Consider the following 19,335-nt stretch of genomic DNA (forward strand, 5'->3'; position numbering starts at 1 on the left):
TCTCTTATCATCATTCTGCTTATAAACACTTGAACACAGCGTAAAGTTATTTCCCCATTAGTTTAGATGAGTTCCAAAGTATCCACAAACTACACATTATTCATACAGTATGTACACATTTTTTCACTGGGGTTACTTTTTGTCTCAATTTATTTATTTATTTAGTTTCTTTAGCCCATGAATGTTTAGCCCCAGTCTCCCAATATGAAATGATCAAATAATTAGCAACAAACTCTTAAACAGACATGCCTTGTTTCTACAGGGAGACCATTAAATTCACTTCTTTATTGGTAACAGTAATTAATGACCCAAATGCAACATAGAGATCTTTGACTTTTGCTTTAACTTCCCATCAAATTAAGTTCTACTTTGCATTTGTTTTCACAGGACAGTAGAAGTGTAATTTAAATTTGTAAAAATATAAACAGACCATCCTTTCTTCTACATAAAAAAAAAACCTGTAATCAGTCCAGTATAAGAACTATCTTAATGATGGCTCACACCTGAACTGTAATTGCTTTACAGAGATCTTTCACTCTTAAAAGAGAATGCCCTCATTTATAAAATAAAATAAAAAAACCCTCAGCCTGGATAATTATCAAACAAATATAAACACCTTTAGAAATTTAGATGCGAGGACCTGCTTGCCTGTTAAGTTGATAGTCATGTGACCTGACCAGTGCCCTAGTTGAACACCTCTTAGATGTTTATGCATATATGGACGCTAATCTCAGTTAGGACTATGGGATTTGGGAATATTTTGTTTAACGGAGATCAAAGTAGCCGACTCAGATAAGAAAAAAAACCCTCCACACAGATCAAACAGAGCAATGCATCCTGAATCCCACGCCCTTAGTAGCCAATCAAGCCATGCATAACTTTTTCTATTTAAAAAAAAAAAAATTCTTGTTTTGCATCTGCCTCCATCAACATCTCAAGCACACTCTCCCCCCACCAAGACGGCAATGTTTTGGATCATGAACTATATCAAAAAAAGCAGCAACACCAAATCTGAATGTCTCTCAGTCTTGGCTAACATGATGCCGGCGTTCAGGAACACAGGGCTACTGTGTTAAGAGATCAAAGAAGCAGTGCAGAGATTTAGACTCACTGTGTGTCAGTCAAGATGGTGAGACAAAGCAGATGGAGACAGAAATGCTTACACACACACTACTGCGCTGGCTTTTCTGTGGTGTGCCTGTGAGGGGTGAGGCGTTCCTGTCAGATGGCTCAGGGGCTACTCATTTGTAGATGCATAGTGTTCACGTGAACCTTGCAACAAAATGCGGGGCAAACCTACACATACTGTACACACAAGCATGTGTGATAAGAGAGCACCCTAAGCTTATATACTGCCTTGTAAAAGTTTTGTACTCAGCATTTTCCCTTGTCTAGAAGATGAAGTTATTTTACAGACGGTGGAGAAACAAAACAATGCTGCCTGGTTGGACGTGTGATTGAGCGGCCTCCATGCTTGTGCATCAAAGATGGGCTGTTTTTTTTTTGTCAAGTTTGCAGTATCTCTCACATGTTTTTTGTGTATCAAATTTTGACATTAAGAGAGCAAGGATTTCAGATCAGCAGGACATCCTGCTGTTAGAACGACCTTTGCTCATTTCTTCTTTGTTGTGAAGTATGCTGTTGGCTGTGAATGCAAACCCCACTCCATTGTTTTTGTATTGTATTGTGCAGTGTTTACAAGTCTGTCCTGTTGATCTTTTCACCTAGTTTGACAGGAAAGATCATTTCCTTCATAAAACTTTGAAAAGAATGCACCCATGCTTATAAAAATTAAATAAATAAAAAATTACATTAAACCAAGACATATAAATGATATTTAACAATGGGATTTTAAATGTTCCTGATCAAACTGTTTAATTTGTTTATTCATTAGGACAACTTAAAATTGCACATTTCCTCACATCAAATGAAGATCTGTACCCTAGATTAAATATAGAAACACACCATCACCTTGTGGCCACAACTGGTAACAATTTATTTTAGTAAACTACATTCTTGACAGTTACTGTATATCAATAAAGAAAATGACAAAATATATTTTAATTTGTGGGAACAAAAAAAAAAAAAAAAAAAAGTAAAATTAAGCAAGACACCAAATCATGCATATCTGAAAATGACAAAAGTGTGCACACAAAAAGTGCAATTGGTCAAAAAATAAAATCTTATTCTTGTATGGATGCAGGAAGTCGTCATTAACTTGGACTAATCCATCTCACACCCTTACACAGATCACATAAGTGCGCATAAATCGTACATGAAATGGATTCAGTACAGAGGAGAAAACAATATTGTGCTTAGAAAGATAGATTGGGGTACCTCTTCAAAAACTCCTCAATAGAAAGCCCAAGTACAAAATGAAACACATGAGGGCACATGAGTCAGAGGAAGTACAGAAAACACAAGTGCCAAGTCCCAAATTTAGGTGATATGACTTTCCAACTTCTGCGATGGACTTGCAACCTGTCCAAGGTGTACCCCGCCCCTCGCACAGTGATTGATGGACATGGGCACCAGCGACTCCCGTGATCCAAAATGGAAGAAGCGGGTAAAGATAATGGATGGATGGACTTTCCATCTTCAATTAGTACAGTTCTCAGAAACCTAAAAAAAAGAAAGGGAAAAAAAAAAAAAAGAATTTCAGGATCAGAATAACTTTATTATCACTGTACCGAGATACGACGAGTGTATGTCCATACAGTTGTCCAAAAGATGGGCATAGTGCACGTGTGCACAAATGAATGAAAAGACAAGTTATAAAGTAGTTTACCACCATGCATAGGCTAAGAATGTACCCGTAATTCAATTGCATACAACAAACAACCCAGTTGTATGCAAATATTTTCATAATTTTTACTTTGCAGTGTCTCCTTTAAAACCATGAATATAGAATATTATGAAAATATTTTGTTGACTTTATTATTGCTTACTTTCAAATCATGAAAAGCTGTTAATAGATCACCTACAATTGAGCAAATACACCTGGATTATCACTTGTTAAATTGACTTTAAAATATGTTAATGATCTTATTCTCAAGGTAATTAATAAAATGTTATGTTTTAGCAATATGGGAGATAGCAAACCAGAGATACTCACATCCTTCCTGCATTTTTTTCTTTTTAACTAAATGCTCGTATATTTTTTTAATACTTAGATAAATGATGGCTTTAATGAAGACAAACCAGAGAACCTAACATGCCACTTTGAGCTGCATTTATTGGCAATATCACTTCCCTTGTACTTTAGATACAACATGTATTGAATATGTACGTTATTTTATTTATCATCACTGGTGTTTTGTTAGGGTCAGCTTGGTTTAGTACCTTGAGAGTCTCAGAAGCTTTACGTAGCTCTTTGATAACTGCAGAAAGGGCTTCAGGGTTGATGCCTTGCTCACACAGCCTCACACAGATGGACAGAGACTCCATGTCCAAACCAGTGTTCAGCAACCTTGAGATCTCCAGCAGAACTGTTAAAACAAACGATGTGTGATAAGCTAAATGTTAGCAGCACATCTTAATGTTTAGTTTCTTTTCACACTTTATCGCTATTGGTGGATGTAACTAACTGGGATCCTGTATACACAATTTCGTTCCACCTCATGTACCACATGTGATGCGAATGACGATAAAGAACCTTGACCTAATGAAAAAGCCTGAAAGTATTTTACGAATTATCCGCTTGGTATTTAAATAAATAAATAAATAAATAAATACAACTTACCATCCATTGTTTCCCGTACTGCGTTTAAATTAGCATTTGCTGCACTGGCCATAATGATAAATTAATAATTAGCTTTGAACGGCTAACCAATTTAGGGTTTTTATCGCAACAAATAAAAATAATAACTCGGAGATGATAAATTCTAGCAAAATATTGGCTCGACTTTACATAATTGTTAATTATTTTACACAGAATATCATATAATCTAAGAACGAAAAATAACTAACGTCAACATTAGCAGCTAGCTAGCAACCAAGTATGAGCGAGGCTGTCAAAGGAAGTGACGACACAAAAATCTCCATTGGCTCGCTATCACTTCCTCTCACTTCTTATTGGCTGATCTGCCTTGTGGGCAAAATTGAAATGAACGTTTGGATTGTTGCTGCTGTGCTGAGTCTTCACTAAATTTGTTGTGTGGTTTCTGTCGTCGAAGTCTGACTTTTTAACAGTTGTGAGTACAAACAAAAAATCTTTTTTTTTATGTTTATATATTGTTTAGGCAACATGTTAAATGTGTAAATGCATTGCGGAACGTTTTGAAGCCGAATTTCTTCCCAACGTGCGATACTTAATTATCACCTCACAACAAACAGAATCTGTAGAAGTGGTGGATTATGTCTCGTTAGTTTTGTGATTGAAATGTGCTTTTCTTTTATCCTGATGGAAGTATTTGATGTTTTCAACTAAGATGGGGGATCATAATCCTACTGAGCCACAGTTCGCTCCAGAAACTCCGGGCAGGCCTTCAATTAGAAACCCATTTGAGAGCCCCAATGACCACCACCATCTGCGGGAACCCCTGGTTCCGAGTCCTTCTGTCTTCAAATCAAAGCCTTGCAAGACTGTAAGTTAAAAATACATCTTCTATCCTTTAGACCCATCACATCTTGTGCAAATCTTTTAAACCATGACCACCAGCTAGACTGGATTGTGATCTAAAGTGTCTATTTCTAATAGTTCTACAGTACTAAGTTACAATCTGATCTCACAGTAAACACAAACTTGTTCATTACATAAAGTTATGGAGGAAGGGAACTTTCAGCATGTGCCATATTTTTGGCACTAGTGGAAGTTACCTCATATTATTCTAAAGTGTGTTGCTCCCTCAGAGCAAATAATAAAATAAAAAGTGGACTAACTAACATTAAGACTTGTGCTCAGATTTGAACATTTATCTGTGGCTAAATGCTGTGTTGACTTTTACTTGACTGTATGGTATTTACGTTTTATGCATGTCATCTGTGTCTTTCCCAGACTCCTCCTGAGTTTAACTGGTCCATTGATGAAATGGCCAGTCTTTTACCAGTACACATAGACCCTGAGGAAATCCAGCGACAATCTTTTTATCTCAGCCAGACAAAGTATGTGCTGAGAAACAAAAATATATTCTGTGAAAATGTGAAACTACTTGAAGGAAAGTTGATTGACATAACTAATTAAATCTCAAATCCACTGTGCAAACTTGAGATTTTTGAGAATATCCATCCAAGTAGGACTTTGTTTTGCTTTATTTCAGGAGGGATTCTGACGTTGAAGAAAAATGTCAAAATGCCATTGAGCAGGTATCCAAATCTATTTGTTATATAATCTTTGATACAATCTTATATTTATTTCCTGCTTGATGTTGTAATATGCATCTTTCCCAATAAAGTTTTTCACCAAAGGAGCCATTGTGCCTTCCCCCTGGGCTGCACCAGAAAGCCGTAGAGTCCCTCACCCATACAAAAAAAGTAAGTTATCTTATTGTTCAAGTTATGTTTTAGCCTTTATGATTTGTAAATGGTGATTCTGTACATTTTAAACCTTCCCAGTTTCTCATATATTTGTCCTTTCCTTGAAGGCCCGATGTCTGCAATAATTTCAGAGGAGACTGAAAAAAATTCAGGTTTGCATGCCTTTTAGATTTTTAAAAAATATATATTTGCTTTGTTTCTCTTAAAACATGTACAGGTCCTTCTCAAAAAAAAATAGCATATTGTGATAAAGGTCATTATTTTCCATAATGTAATGATAAAAATGAAACTTTCATATATTTCAGATTCATTGCACACCAACTGAAATATTTCAAGTCTTTAATTGTTTTAATACTGATGATTATGGCATACAGCTCATGAAAACCCAAAATGCCTGTCCCAAAAAATTAGCATATCATGAAAAGGTTCTCTAAACAAGCTATTAACCTAACCATCTGAATCAACGACGTAACTCTAAACACCTGCAAAAGATTCCTGAGGCTTTTAAAAACTCCCAGCCTTGTTCATTACTCAAAACCGCAATCATGGGTAAGACTGCCGACCTGACTGCTGTCCAGAAGGCCATCATTGACACCCTCAAGCAAGAGGGTAAGACACAGAAAGAAATTGCTGAACGAATAGGCTGTTCCCAGAGTGCTGTATCAAGGCACCTCAGTGGGAAGTCTGTAGGAAGGGAAAAGTGTGGCAGAAAACGCTGCACAACGAGAAGAGGTGACCGGACCCTGAGGAGGATTGTGGAGAAGGGCCGATTCCAGACCTTGGGGGACCTGCGGAAGCAGTGGACTGAGTCTGGAGTAGAAACATCCAGAGCCACCGTGCACAGGCGTGTGCAGGAAATGGGCTACAGGTGCCGCATTCCCCAGGTCAAGCCACTTTTGAACCAGAAACAGCGGCAGAAGCGCCTGACCTGGGCTACAGAGAAGCAGCACTGGACTGTTGCTCAGTGGTCCAAAGTACTTTTTTTGGATGAAAGCAAATTTTGCATGTCATTCAGAAATCAAGGTGCCAGAGTCTGGAGGAAGACTGGGGAGAAGGAAATGCCAGAAGTCCAGTGTGAAGCACCCACAGTCAGTGATGGTCTGGGGTGCCATGTCAGCTGCTGGTGTTGGTCCACTGTGTTTTATCAAGCGCAGGGTCAATGCAGCTAGCTATCAGGAGATTTTGGAGCACTTCATGCTTCCATCTGCTGAAAAGCTTTATGGAGATGAAGATTTCATTTTTCAGCACGACCTGGCACCTGCTCACAGTGCCAAAACCACTGGTAAATGGTTTACTGACCATGGTATTACTGTGCTCAATTGGCCTGCCAACTCTCCTGACCTGAACCCCATAGAGAACCTGTGGGATATTGTGAAGAGAAAGTTGAGAGACACAAGACCCAACACTCTGGATGAGCTTAAGGCCGCTATCGAAGCATCCTGGGCCTCCATAACACCTCAGCAGTGCCACAGGCTGATTGCCTCCATGCCACGCCGCAGTGAAGCAGTCATTCATGCAAAAGGATTCCCAACCAAGTATTGAGTGCATAACTGAACATGATTATTTGAAGGTTGGCGTTTTTTGTATTAAAAACACTTGTCTTTCATTGGTGGGATGAAATATGCTAATTTTTTGGGACAGGCATTTTGGGTTTTCATGAGCTGTATGCCATAATCATCAGTATTAAAACAATTAAAGACCTGAAATATTTCAGTTTGTGTGCAATGAATCTGAAATATATGAAAGTTTCATTTTTATCATTACATTATGGAAAATAATGACCTTTATCACAATATGCTAATTTTTTGAGAAGGACCTGTAGATGACTGTCTTATTATTATTATTATCGAGTCAAACTTGTGTACTTGAATGATGATAATTCTGGGGCTTTACTTTAGTGCTTGCAATTTAGCTGTCTCTGAGTTGTAGTGGTACAGGGGACAAAACTTGTATCAACGCTACTGTTTTCCTCATTTGCAAATTGTAGATCTACAACTAAATGTTAGCATAAGAAAGATGAATTCAAGGGTTAGACATTTTTTCCTGTTATCAAGTCTTTTTAATACTTTAAAAGAAGAGGGGAAACAGGTTATCAAAATCAAGAAGGTGAGAAGTTCTTACAGTGCAGTTCTAAGATCCGTCTCCCTCATAAATGTTTATGTATATCTTAACTTGCATAACAAAATGGAATAGAATATACTTTATTGTCCCCTAAGGGAAATTTGTCATGGACTCAGAAGTGTATATAGCATAGTAGCAGCAGCTGCCCAAACAGTCACTAAATACACAAGTCATACAAATACAATTCATATAAACAGCTAAAAACCAAGATTACAAACACAACCGTAATAAACAACAACAGAGAACACCAAAGTTCTTGCACCTTAGCAAATGGCACAGAAATAAGGTCTCAACAGTTTAAATAAAAGATTAGAGACAACGATACTTATAATGTTAGGTTTTTGGTAGAGAGATGTACCAGTTACATAATTCAAAATCAAAACCACCTGTTTTTGTTTCACTTTTATACATTTACTAAATTGTTTAATTTGATTTACAGTTGCTTGCCAGGCGGTCCTTTCGCTACCTTTGGCTTTTGATTTAGAAAAATTACTAGGTAAGTGTCTGCTGACTACCAACAGAATCAAAGTATGAAATTTTCTTTTAACACTGGCTGAATAGTTTAAGCAATGAGTCACAAGGCTTTGTTATTTTCAGGAGAACATTACAGATGTGAGGAGCCATGTGATGCAGTGCAGGAGAGCTTAAGTTCCTCCTCCCTGAGACGAAAACTCTTTATTGATGGTCAGTTCAGTTACAGCGGCTCCGATAGCTCCAACCCACCGAGCCCAGAAAGAACTAATGCTGGGCTGAAAAGACCGTCTCCACACAGAGCTGGAACAAGAGCTGAACATCCTGAAGGGGAAGCTCCATTTACCTCTCCTTTGTCCTGTGGCTTGTCAGTCCCAACACCCTCTACGGTGAGTGGTAAAGTGAAATGAGAGAAAATAGACCCAAAAGAGCAATAATTAATTTAGTTTCTTTTAAATTTAGGGTCAGTTTTCATCCAGTCCTATCCAGCAAGGACGCATCAGAGACTGCAGCCTCGGCAGCATCAGCAGTCCTCCGGTTCCTGATAGGTCATCTCCAGCAGGCCACATCTCTCCGACTATTTCTCCAATTTTTCCCCATTTGGCGCACACTCCCATTGGCACAGGTAGACCATCTACTTTGCTTTTTTTTTCTAAAAAAAAAGTTTTATTGAGTTTGACTATTGTAACTTTTTAGGTGAATGGAAACCCATTTTGAACCCACATGGAACTTCGCTGGATATAGATGTTGCTCCCTCTAATGCGAGTCCATTTGTTGAAGGTTGTTCTCCCATTCGTAGCTGCTCCCCACACCAGTTCCACAACCAAAACGAGCCCCAGCACATCTCAAGACCCAAGCACAGACCTCGGGTTTGCGGCTGGGCTTCCCCTCCCCTCATCTCGCCAATCCTTAACCCAAAGCTGCAAGACAATCAGGAGGGTAAAGAGCACCCTCCTTCCACTTCATGGTCTCACCCTTATATGGAATTGGCTCCAACATCGCCTCAGACCCATCCTGTTGCCAAAGAGATCCTTCATCTGGATTCTATTGGAGCTGTGAAAATGGAGATGGGGATAGAAAAACGGCTGGATGAAGGCGGGGAGCCTTCAGAACAGCTGACCAGCTCTCGTATGGTAAATGTGTCGGCGATAGAAGGCTCTCAAATGATTGTCTCTCTTCTGGCAGAAGGAAGTAGCATCCGCTATGATTCCAGCATGCAGGTTTGTGATGGAAAATGGATTGGCAAAGCTACGTTTGGCATTGTCTTTAATATAAATGTGTTTCTGATTGAATATTTATTGTTTGTGTGCATTTAGGTGGATAGTGGTTATAACACTACCTCAGCTGGCACCGCTAGCCTGATTGATGGCCACAGCTCAGACTGTCAGACCAAAGAGTTTCTCAGTTCCAACCAGGTGGAATTCACTCGACACAGTAAAGTTAAAGTAAGATTAACCCTTAACACACAACTGCAGGGCAGTTTCTGAGTTTCATTGTTCTTTTGAACCAGCTAAATTAATTTCAGTCAGGTCTGTCTTGTAAATGAGTCCTTGAGGCTCAATGGGATTTACCTGTCTAAATAAAGGTTGAATGAATGAAAAATTTTATAGCATTTTGAAATTATTCACATTTTGAACCCAAGAACTCAGTTAATTTAAAGTTAAATTACCTTTTAAACTTGGCCCATCATGTTTTGGCAAGTAGGGTGAAGCAACAAGTCACATAAGAAGTTTTTGATTTAGTGAAACAATCTTTATAATTAAGATTTAAAATAGACTTCAAATCGGAACAAATTTCCCAAGACACGTTCAACAGCAAGTCAAGGAGCTAGTTTATCTAAAACATAACACAAAACAGCAATTTAAGAAATACTTGGTTTTCTAAAAAAAAAAAAAAAAAAACGTCCCTGAAACCTTAAAGTACTGGTTGGAAAATTAATTTAAAGTTTGAGGTCTTTCACTAATTTTTATTTTATTTTTTTCAGATGTTTTATCCTCACCATGGAGTGTCCTGATTTCTACAAGAAAATGAACAACTCTTCCAGTAGAAACTCATAATTTTGCATTAAAAAAATATGTTTACAGTGCTGGAAGAATTATAGTTTAATTTGTACTGAACAGCTGTAAGAGTTAGTTAAGATTGATCTGAGGGTAATGATACCTGACTGAAAATCTATGGCTATGTTTTGTGACGGGGACTTCTAACCCAGTTTTTAACTCTTCAAGAATTTTGTATTGAAATTTGCACATAAATCAACTTTCTAAGTGCTGTAAGTGCCAATGGCAACATTTTAGCTTTATTTTTGGTGCTAACATGATTGACCTGAAAGATCTTGATTTTTTTTTTTATTAAATCTATATTTATGTTTTGTAGAACTGTTAACAAGTATTTTTTTATTCAGGTTACCTGTGGATCTTGTTAAATAATGCCAGAAGTGAACTAAATGTTGAAAAGTTTTAATATTTTGCACAGAAGCTACTGTGTATAATTGTCACATTAAATTTTATTTTTTTTTACCTTGAAGAAACACTATTTTTAGTTGCTGCGCTAAACATTTTTGGTTCAGTTCACAATAATTTTGGTTATGTTTGGGGTTGTTTGTTCATTATTCTGGTAATTTCCTGTTCACTTGTAGAAGTAATTTAGCAAGAAAATGCATTTGAGGGAGCGGGAATAAAAAAAGCATATCCATGATGATAAAACAAAAAGATCTTTATGGTCTGTTTGACCAAGAAATGCTTCAAATCATACAATTATTTCATCAGGGATGCACTTGAGATGGGAACAGTGAACCTTTGTTGTGAGCTGGTTTGCATACCCGCTACAGTTAACTGTTTGGATACATTAAAATCTGGTAAATTATGGTTCTGCTTCCAGTCAGCGGTCCAGTTTCTGTATCTTGGCTTGTGGTTCAGCCACAGGAGCAGGAACACTAATGCCAGGGATCTTAAAAAGACAAAAAAAAAAAAAGGTTTTGGTTTGAGCAAATGCTATGAATTGTCCCAACAGGACTCACAAAACTATGAAAATGTACCCAAATTAAAGCCCAATACTGTACATTTTAATAAAAGAACAAATGGAAGAACATATTCTTGTATGAGTTTGTTCTTACCACAGGTTCTGTTAGAGCCATGCGGATCTTCTGGTGCTGAATGTTGGAGGAATCTAGACTCACGGTGACCTTCACCTTATCAAACATGTGGAATGTGTGCTGCTCCACCTTTAGAGTTGGACCCTAACCATTACACAAGATCAATTTTAAACAATAATTTATGTACAAATAAAACCACTGCTTTTGACAGAAATGATTAATTTGTTCATACCTCTTCATCAAAAACAAGGTTGGGGGAAACTTTGTCTTTAGCATCAAAGAAGACCGTTCCCTCCAGACCAAACTTTGGGATGAGAACAATGATTGCATTCTTTCTCACAAACAGAACAAATCCTTCTTCGTTCAGTATTCCTCGAGTCTTGAAGAACAACTAGAGGACAGTAGATTGTGGTTAGGACAGTAAAATGTGTTTGCACTTATTGGCTGAAAACTGCATAATCTTTTAAAGCAAATGCTTCTTGTGCCTAAAGTTTTCCTGATGTATACATAAACAGTCATGTAGGTATATGTCTGTGTTTACCTGTGTGTGGAAAGCCACAGATGCTCTCTGTGCATACTGAGCCATTTTGTGTCTGTAGTTGATGTTGAGGCAGAGGGCTGACTGTTTATGCTTGTCCATCAGATCAGGGTAGGTGCTGTCAGCAGCTATGGTCACTGCCAGCAGGCGATGCACTATTATATCTGCATATCTGTGAAGCAATGCAAAAAACAAGTAAAGTTTATATGCAGGTAAACCAGAATATGGATTACAAAGAGGGTCAGTTTTTTTCTTTGTAAAAATAAAAGATGGTTATATTCCAAACCTCCTAATTGGTGAGGTGAAGTGTGTATAAATGGGTGAGGCGAGACCATAATGGTGGAAGTCGCTGTCCATGCCAGAACAAAAATAGACCGCTTGCATCATGCAGCGAGTGGCCAAGATGCGCAGAAGTGTGTTGAAGTATGTAAAGCCGTCCACTTTGGCCACATCGAGGGAATCGGCGAGCGTCTTGGCTGAATCTACGTGGATCTCCACATTCTGAGAAGAGATTTAAAAAAAAGGTTTATATAAAAGGCTTGAGCATACTTAGCTTTACATTATGCGCAAGTTTGGAATAGAAGAAAGCTTTCTGCTAAATGATTTATTATTGAACTTTGAAAACTAACACACCCGTGTGTTCAGAGTATCTGTAATCAAAGAAGCAAGTAAAGCCTTATGTTACTGATACAAGTGCTAAAAGAAATAGCTAAATACTCCGGCAAAGTAAATGAACAGTTCACACATGATGGTAATAATTGATAAAATGAAGAGTATGGCATGGTAGGTATTATTGCCTCAGAATAATTTCACACCATTCCTATCTAAACCTATTTGTATCCTAGATGCAGAAAAGTGTTTTTCTTTCCTTCAAACGATTTCTTCTTTTATTTAGCTTGAGAATTTTAGCTCTAAGGTTCCGTTTATTTTTTCCCACTCATCTTTTGGAATCACTCACTACACGTAAATACTGACACCAGCTCAAGTTTTGTGGTTCTGCTAAAAGTTAAGGTCTCCCGAGTTGCATTTAAACTGCAAACATTATTTGAAATCACAAATTTAAGGATTCAAATCAAATGAAGCACAACTGTGTGGACTAACTTTGGACTTCCCAGCCTTGATCAGGATGTCATAGTTGGATGGAGGCGGTGCTGGATGTTTCCTCAGCAGAGCACACTCTGGAAATTCATCATAAATCTTTTGTGCAACTGAAACATTGGCCTGCAACATAAACTCTTCGACCATGGAGTTTGTCTCCCTGAAAAACCAGAGAAATTTATATTTTTTAACACAAAACTAAAATCATGGGATGACTCACAAATACAATAAAAACATGCACGTTATGTTTATCAAATATACGATTCTGTGTCATTTCTGTTCTTTTAAACATTACCCACATAAGTTCTTTTGTTTGCAGGTCTATGGGGTCGTGGGTTTCACTGTCCATGTGGAACCGAACTTCTAAGGATGACAGTGTCAGTGCACTAAACAAGAGTCAAAACACTGCCATTAACAACCAGTTAATAAAACACACACACAAAAAGTTTTTTGCAAATGCATCGTTTTGTAGCATTACAATGTGCCATACAACCTTTCTTTCTAAAGTAAAATTCTTATTCTTTACCCCTTCTCAATCCTTCGCCTCTTGAGGATTTTGGCAAGTTTGTTGAGACCACGCAAGCTTTTAGTGATGTCGTCATTCTTACTCGTGTCATCTATCCTCATCTGGGCCTCAGCATATGTCAGAGATGCCTGAACAAAATTCAACATCAAAGGATAAAAATATAATTTATAAAAGAGATGCAGATAAATACTTTATCTTGACATGGTGATTTAATTTTATGCTAATAGTTAAGTGAGAATAAAACTATTTGAAACATCCATTATCTTTTACCCGCTTCTTACACACTGCAAAAATATGTATTTTTTTTTTAATTACTTGTTTTTTGTGATGGTACTTTACCTTGGAATTGATCACGCTTTTTGTGAACCGAGTCTTTAAAATTTCCGCGTTGTGGTTCATTTCCCAAATACATGAAAAAGCAAACCTAGTAACATAAAAACGAAAACACATCCAGAATAAGTAAAAAAAATATATATTTAATTGTCTTTCTATCAGATAGATTGGGGATAAAAACACAGCTGAATGTACAGATTATTAATTCAGTTTATGTGAGTAGAACATTAAGATGTGATTTTATAGATGAACTCTCACCTTTCCACATTAGAGCGTAGAGAACACAGATTGGAGCTGAGCAGCTCAGGAACCATGTCTATCCTCTGTTAGAAACAATATTAAACAATTTGAGCACATTTTCACATTTTATAGAGTAAAAAGATGAAAAGAATAGTAAAAAAAAAAAAAGTCAAGACATTATGTCTCTACAGGCAAAATGTTTGAAACAATTTCTTCTATGGTGAGAAGCTAAATGATGCTCAGCTTTTTAAAGGGCATAAAGCTATGAACGAAATATTTCTGTAATTTTTCAAAAAGTTTTACAACTTTAAAATAAAATAAAAAATAGATCCAAGCAGAAAACAGGGCATCCTGGTCAGTTATAATCAACACCAAAAACTTTGACAAGTATTTCAGCTTTTGTGCTGCTCTTCATATGTTCGCTCACAAACTTCTTAGTTGACACTAATGTAAATGTAATTTAAAAAAAAACAACTCACTGTGTTAACCTCACTGCCATTATGAGCTCATTTCCCATGAAACAGACAGATCGTTTTAATGAGAGCTTTTGGTTCAACTGACATCTGGGTTTTTGAAACATCCGAACTCACTACTTTGATATCTTCCTTTATCGAAAAGGAGTATTACTCCCAGAACTCGTTCCCATGAAGATAACACCATAACAACCCTTTGTTTAATGACATTCCTTTTCAGGAGATGGACAGTGACGACACCTTTGGTAAAACATTGTATGTTTTAAGTTTAATCCTAAATATGTCATACCTGAATATTTATTCATGAAAATGTGTTTTAAGTCATCTTTCTTTAAGATAATACATTTGTCTTATTTTCTCTTTTAAAAGGAAAACTTTTAAGGCAGAGAAAAGGGACTCTAGATTTATTTTATAGGCCTTTATGAAAAAAACACAGCCAAAAGTTAGGACCACCCCCCTGAGGTGGGCCTTCATCTCTGTTCTACACAGACAGTAAGTGGCACTTTTTCTAAAAAAAACTTTGGAGAAAACACACACGCTTTGAAGAGACACTCCAAAGAGAGACATGCTTCTGCACAGAGAACTGGAGAGAGAAGAAACCCAGCTTCTGCACTTGAACTCAGAAAGGAGTGAAGCATCCTTTCCGCAGACAAGAGAAAGATACAGAACCAAACCAGAACCAGCTGAATGGTAAATCCCAGCTGACTCCCATATGAACCCTCGTCCCTCTAACGATGACAGGTGAACTTGAGGAGACTTCAGCCTCTCAGTCACCGGAACATCTGAGGCTGGTACCATTTAAGCAACTGTCGGAACCATGCTTTGACATCCTGGTAGGAGAGACTTTTCAATGCCTTTCTGGTGAACCTACATCACAACTTATCAGACAAACTTAGCTCAACTTAGATACAATTTTAACTACTTCACAAACAGAAACCAGTCCCAAGTCTGCCCTTTAAGTTTCACTAATTTGAATAATCAATTAGACCTTTGATGCAAAGCTATTTGTTATTCAGTTAACTTTTGTTATGCATAATCTTCATCATATATATCACAGATTATTATTTTTATAATAAAATATATAAAAATCAACTGAATTTGTGATTATTGTGGCATATCTGTGTGTATTAATTGATTTGATGCCCTTTAAACACAAGAAAAGGACTCACGTTCAGATTACATTGATTTGGGGTAAAGAGAGACTGATTTTTTCTCTCTCCAAGAGATGTGGTGCCCAAACAACGAGGTTATTTGCATAATACATGCATATCTTATGAGCTTAACTCATAACTGATCGTTAACAATATATATATCCAGCCCCATATCGCTACAACATAAAGAAATCCTATAAGCATCTAAAACGTTTTCATTACGCTTAACTTTTTATTATCATTGCACTATGAATTAAAACGTTAAATGTTTGAGTGAAACTAATAGGAGTTTGATTTTCTTACTTTGCCGCACAAATACACTGTGGTACCGCGGTTGGCAGCCTCTCTGTCCAGCGCATTGCCAGGTCTGATGAAGTGACTCACATCAGCGATGTGAACACCCACCTAAAGATTACAAGTACAGTTGAACACAGATATAAAGAGCTTAGTACTGCCACTAAGGGTGTAAATGTGCAATATGTGCACCTCAAGGTTTCCATTTTCCAGTTCTCTACAGTGTAGCGCATCATCAATATCTGTACATCCTGGGGGATCCACACTGCACACCACCAAATGCCTCAGGTCCTCTCTCTGCGCCATATCCTGTAAAACACACAAAGACACATCTATTTATACAGATCCACAAAAGAAAAACAAAACTGGAATAGTGCTCTCCAGATAAGTTCACCTCTGGAGTAATGGTCCATGGCATCTTGGGAAGGAAACTGAGCACAACCTGAGAGAAGGCCTGATGTGGAACGTCATGCTCCAGAAGCAGTACCGCCTCCTCCGTTTCCTTCTCTCCTGCATTTCCCAGACTACGGACAAAGTGACCCTGACACACACAAACACAACGTTTACCCCTAATGGACCAATTTGCTGAATTTATTACAATATACTTGAAACATCTATTTTTAATTAAACAAAAAGATAAATTTGATGCTAAATTTTGGGAAACATCTCACATTTGGATATCTGGAGTCTTTGGGCCAGCCGTCAACAGCCACCATGATCCTTTGGCCTGCAAGTGTAGAGGCCTGTCGTGTTTCAATGCGAATGCGTGGGATACGGCGGTCTGCCGGGGTGAAAAGATGGCGAGTGGACTGGATTAAAGAGGAAAACAAAAGGGGCAGTCAGTGCCTGAGTTATGTAATAGCAGTAGGAGAAAGTCGCCACAATTTTGAGCTTTACAAGTTCAAAGAATATGCAGCAGTTTAAACTTACCTCTTTGATTTGGGAGACATTCAGCATGCCGCAGAATGGCCTCCAATTCCTTTTGATGATTCCCACAACTTTACCTGTGGGTTTCCTGGCTGCCTCAGCTGCTGATAACTTCAACTAAACAAATGCACAGAAACACGGTAATCATTAATACACAGAAATAACAACACTGTTATTGAGTTTCATAGTTTTATTCTCGCTAAAAACACCCTGCTGAAGTTTCCTTCCATATTTTAACTATTTCCATGAAATAAAAATAAAACTAACCACTTTCTCCTCTTCATCCTCGTCAACATTATCGTCCTTTGCTGTGCCGTCATCCTGCAGCACAAATGATGAAGGTGACACCCACTGATTCCGTGGCAACAGTTGCACGGCAACCACATCCTGGTGCACAGCTCTGTTGAGATTTTGAAGACCCTGGATGAGAATCTGTGAACAAGCCAGATACAACAGGGAGCTTTTAACAAATGTTAAATAACTTACACAACTTAAACTTCAGAACAACAAAATCCAGTCCCTACTGCATCTTCACAGTCAAATGTCCACACAAAGACACACACACACACCTCCGTGCTGTCCTCTCCCTCTCCCTGGACAAAAACTGTGGCCTCCAGGTAGTTGTCCCTGCTGGCTCTGAAGGAGCCCTGGATGAAGGAGCCACTTTTGATTCCTGCCTGGATCTTAGACAGAGGAAGGTGTTCTGGAAACAACACTTTACTGCTTGTAATTTCATTCTGTGGGAGAAAACAAAACAGTTAAAACAGACAGAAGAACATGATGTCCCCAAAATAAAAATAAAGTGTAATATGAAAAACTGAATTTTCACTTTACCTACAACTAGAAACAGCATTTATTTCTGTGCACAGCTAGCATAAACTTGTGCTCACCTTATCATCATTGGACAAAGCAAGACGGTCCACAAGCTCAGGGTTTGCGATAAGACTTTTGATGTATTCCTCAACTAGAATATTAGAAAATAAATAACTGTGACAAACTGTTCAGCTGATACCAACTGAAAGCAAGCTTAGTGACAAAGCCTGGCTGTACAATGAATGAATTACATCTGTAAGCCACTAAGCTGTCCTCCAGTGCTTTCTGCTTGTTCCCTTGATCGTTGGTGAGGAGGACCACTTTGAGACCATCTGGACCCGACTCGAGCGTTTTCAGATGATGGTTGTACCACTTGACTGCCACGCGGATTGCACGATCGTTGCGATCATTGGCACTCTCCCCTGGTTCACGCTCAATGAAAGTCTCTCTGGAGGAACAGATTAAAGGAATGAAAACTGAGTCAGATGGGATTAAATTGTGTCAGCATAAACAGTTGTCCAATCTTTTTCTGTGTAAGTCTTTAAACTGTAAGTTGTGTCAGTATGTTTCATATAACACAATAATGCAATTGCCACGTTGTGATGCAATTAAACAAACAAATAAATCAATCAAACACAGTGGTGTATTTATTACCTGTGGTGTTCGTTGGTAAAAGTGTAGCAGTGTTTCTCTTTTTCATGTATAATATCCTTCAGGCGTTTATAAACCGGTGCACTGCGGTGGCGTACCTCCTGCAGTACAGTCTGAAGAATAATTACATTACGAATCACTGGATCTTCCAACACGTCAATCTGTAGAAATAACATGAGGAAGAATGTTATTGGTAAACTGATGCTCCAGATAAACATGCAACAACATAATCTCGACTGCTAGATATACATAAGGGTAAAAATACCTGATGTAGAACCACATTTGTGTCAGGGACAATATAATGTGGATAAGAGCAGAGATTACTTTCAATACACGCGTCCGTCTGTAGTACTGTTGTCTCCTGTTTGCATTCAGCGCAAACCTCACTTCCACACCAAATATCATCTCTGAGGTAATGCTCACGCACTACTTTCATCACCCCACCTGACCGGGTCTTCTTAACGAAGGTTTTTGATTTTAACATGATGAAAATAAAAGCTCGTAAAGTATAAATTCAGAAGATTTTATACAACTACTTGAAGACGCCAGGCAGTTCTGCTATGGTTCTACTGCCCATGTGTAAACTAACCAAGTGGCACAACGACAACGTTTTCCTGAGGTTTAAAAAAATCTATGGCGTTCTACAGTAGGTAATATCAACATATATATTATTTATGTTCACCATTTTGAATTCATCAAAATAATATAAGAAGAAGTAAAATAAATTTTACATTTTATTAAAATAATTGTATAAGCTCACGGTTAATTTTGGTTGTTCATCTTTTTTTGTCGATGAAAACAAAGCCAAGGAAGGCTGGAGACGAACGGACAACTCAATTGTATACCGCCCCTTAAGGTTGGAGGGTATATTGCAACACGTTAAATTTTATCTGTAGGCAATGAGGCGCAGTACACGGAATTTATCCTAGAGGGCGCTGTAGCTAAGACCACAGTACACAACTGTCGAACGGTTGGCGGTTAGCAGGCAGCTGAGCTCAAAGCGGGACCCTTGAAAACAAAAACAGTTCAGTGTGTAGCCTACTGTTGTAAGTTTTCGGATGCTATTTCAGCTGTATATTTTATTTATTTGAGTACAAGTATGTAGGTACTCATTTTAAAATGGTCTAGTCAGG

The 19,335-nt window shown here is 37.9% G+C and overlaps 3 protein-coding genes across 3 annotated transcripts; 1 reads left to right on the forward strand and 2 right to left on the reverse strand.

Annotated features, from left to right (window-relative positions):
- Window positions 1-2,531: 2,531 nt before the first annotated feature.
- mzt1 (mitotic spindle organizing protein 1) lies at window positions 2,532-4,036 on the reverse strand. The gene is made up of 3 exons (XM_037679796.1): window positions 3,743-4,036; window positions 3,343-3,488; window positions 2,532-2,622 (listed from the first exon to the last, which is right to left on the reverse strand). The coding sequence occupies exons 1-3, from the start codon at window positions 3,792-3,794 to the stop codon at window positions 2,599-2,601; spliced, it is 222 nt and encodes a 73-aa protein (XP_037535724.1). The 5' UTR covers window positions 3,795-4,036; the 3' UTR covers window positions 2,532-2,598.
- A 394-nt stretch (window positions 4,037-4,430) lies between these two features.
- Window positions 4,431-10,081, forward strand: bora (bora aurora kinase A activator). Its single transcript, XM_037679786.1, has 11 exons — window positions 4,431-4,586; window positions 4,997-5,103; window positions 5,259-5,304; window positions 5,394-5,472; window positions 5,583-5,627; window positions 8,036-8,092; window positions 8,194-8,456; window positions 8,530-8,692; window positions 8,764-9,287; window positions 9,384-9,512; window positions 10,052-10,081. Exons 1-11 carry the CDS (start codon window positions 4,431-4,433, stop codon window positions 10,079-10,081), a joined length of 1,599 nt encoding a protein of 532 aa, XP_037535714.1.
- Window positions 10,082-10,617: 536 nt separating this feature from the next.
- On the reverse strand, window positions 10,618-18,777 carry dis3 (DIS3 exosome endoribonuclease and 3'-5' exoribonuclease). The gene is made up of 21 exons (XM_037679775.1): window positions 18,468-18,777; window positions 18,206-18,363; window positions 17,803-17,999; window positions 17,629-17,702; window positions 17,308-17,475; window positions 17,006-17,170; window positions 16,742-16,855; window positions 16,483-16,620; window positions 16,206-16,352; window positions 16,004-16,120; window positions 15,821-15,922; window positions 13,912-13,976; window positions 13,660-13,744; window positions 13,321-13,448; window positions 13,094-13,180; window positions 12,798-12,954; window positions 11,983-12,197; window positions 11,700-11,868; window positions 11,391-11,549; window positions 11,180-11,302; window positions 10,618-11,013 (listed from the first exon to the last, which is right to left on the reverse strand). Exons 1-21 carry the CDS (start codon window positions 18,684-18,686, stop codon window positions 10,945-10,947), a joined length of 2,856 nt encoding a protein of 951 aa, XP_037535703.1. The 5' UTR covers window positions 18,687-18,777; the 3' UTR covers window positions 10,618-10,944.
- Window positions 18,778-19,335: the final 558 nt, after the last annotated feature.

This window comes from Nematolebias whitei, chromosome 1 (assembly GCF_014905685.2).
Source record: "Nematolebias whitei isolate Nwh7 chromosome 1, NemWhi1, whole genome shotgun sequence".
Classification (NCBI taxonomy): domain Eukaryota; kingdom Metazoa; phylum Chordata; class Actinopteri; order Cyprinodontiformes; family Rivulidae; genus Nematolebias; species Nematolebias whitei.

Excerpts from the sequence above, each read along its gene's own strand:
- mzt1 (XM_037679796.1), bottom strand. The coding sequence starts at position 3,794 with ATGGCCAGTGCAGCAAATGCTAATTTAAACGCAGTACGGGAAACAATG. Across the intron at positions 3,489-3,742 it reads AGTACGGGAAACAATGGATG|TTCTGCTGGAGATCTCAAGG; the intron begins GTAAGTTGTATT and ends TTGTTTTAACAG. Across the intron at positions 2,623-3,342 it reads AAGCTTCTGAGACTCTCAAG|GTTTCTGAGAACTGTACTAA; the intron begins GTACTAAACCAA and ends TCTTTTTTTTAG.
- dis3 (XM_037679775.1), bottom strand. The coding sequence starts at position 18,686 with ATGTTAAAATCAAAAACCTTCGTTAAGAAGACCCGGTCAGGTGGGGTG. Across the intron at positions 17,171-17,307 it reads AGGGAGAGGACAGCACGGAG|ATTCTCATCCAGGGTCTTCA; the intron begins GTGTGTGTGTGT and ends GCTTGTTCACAG. Across the intron at positions 11,014-11,179 it reads TGGCTCTAACAGAACCTGTG|ATCCCTGGCATTAGTGTTCC; the intron begins GTAAGAACAAAC and ends TGTCTTTTTAAG.
- bora (XM_037679786.1), top strand. The coding sequence starts at position 4,431 with ATGGGGGATCATAATCCTACTGAGCCACAGTTCGCTCCAGAAACTCCG. Across the intron at positions 8,093-8,193 it reads TGATTTAGAAAAATTACTAG|GAGAACATTACAGATGTGAG; the intron begins GTAAGTGTCTGC and ends TGTTATTTTCAG. Across the intron at positions 8,457-8,529 it reads CAGTCCCAACACCCTCTACG|GGTCAGTTTTCATCCAGTCC; the intron begins GTGAGTGGTAAA and ends TTTTAAATTTAG.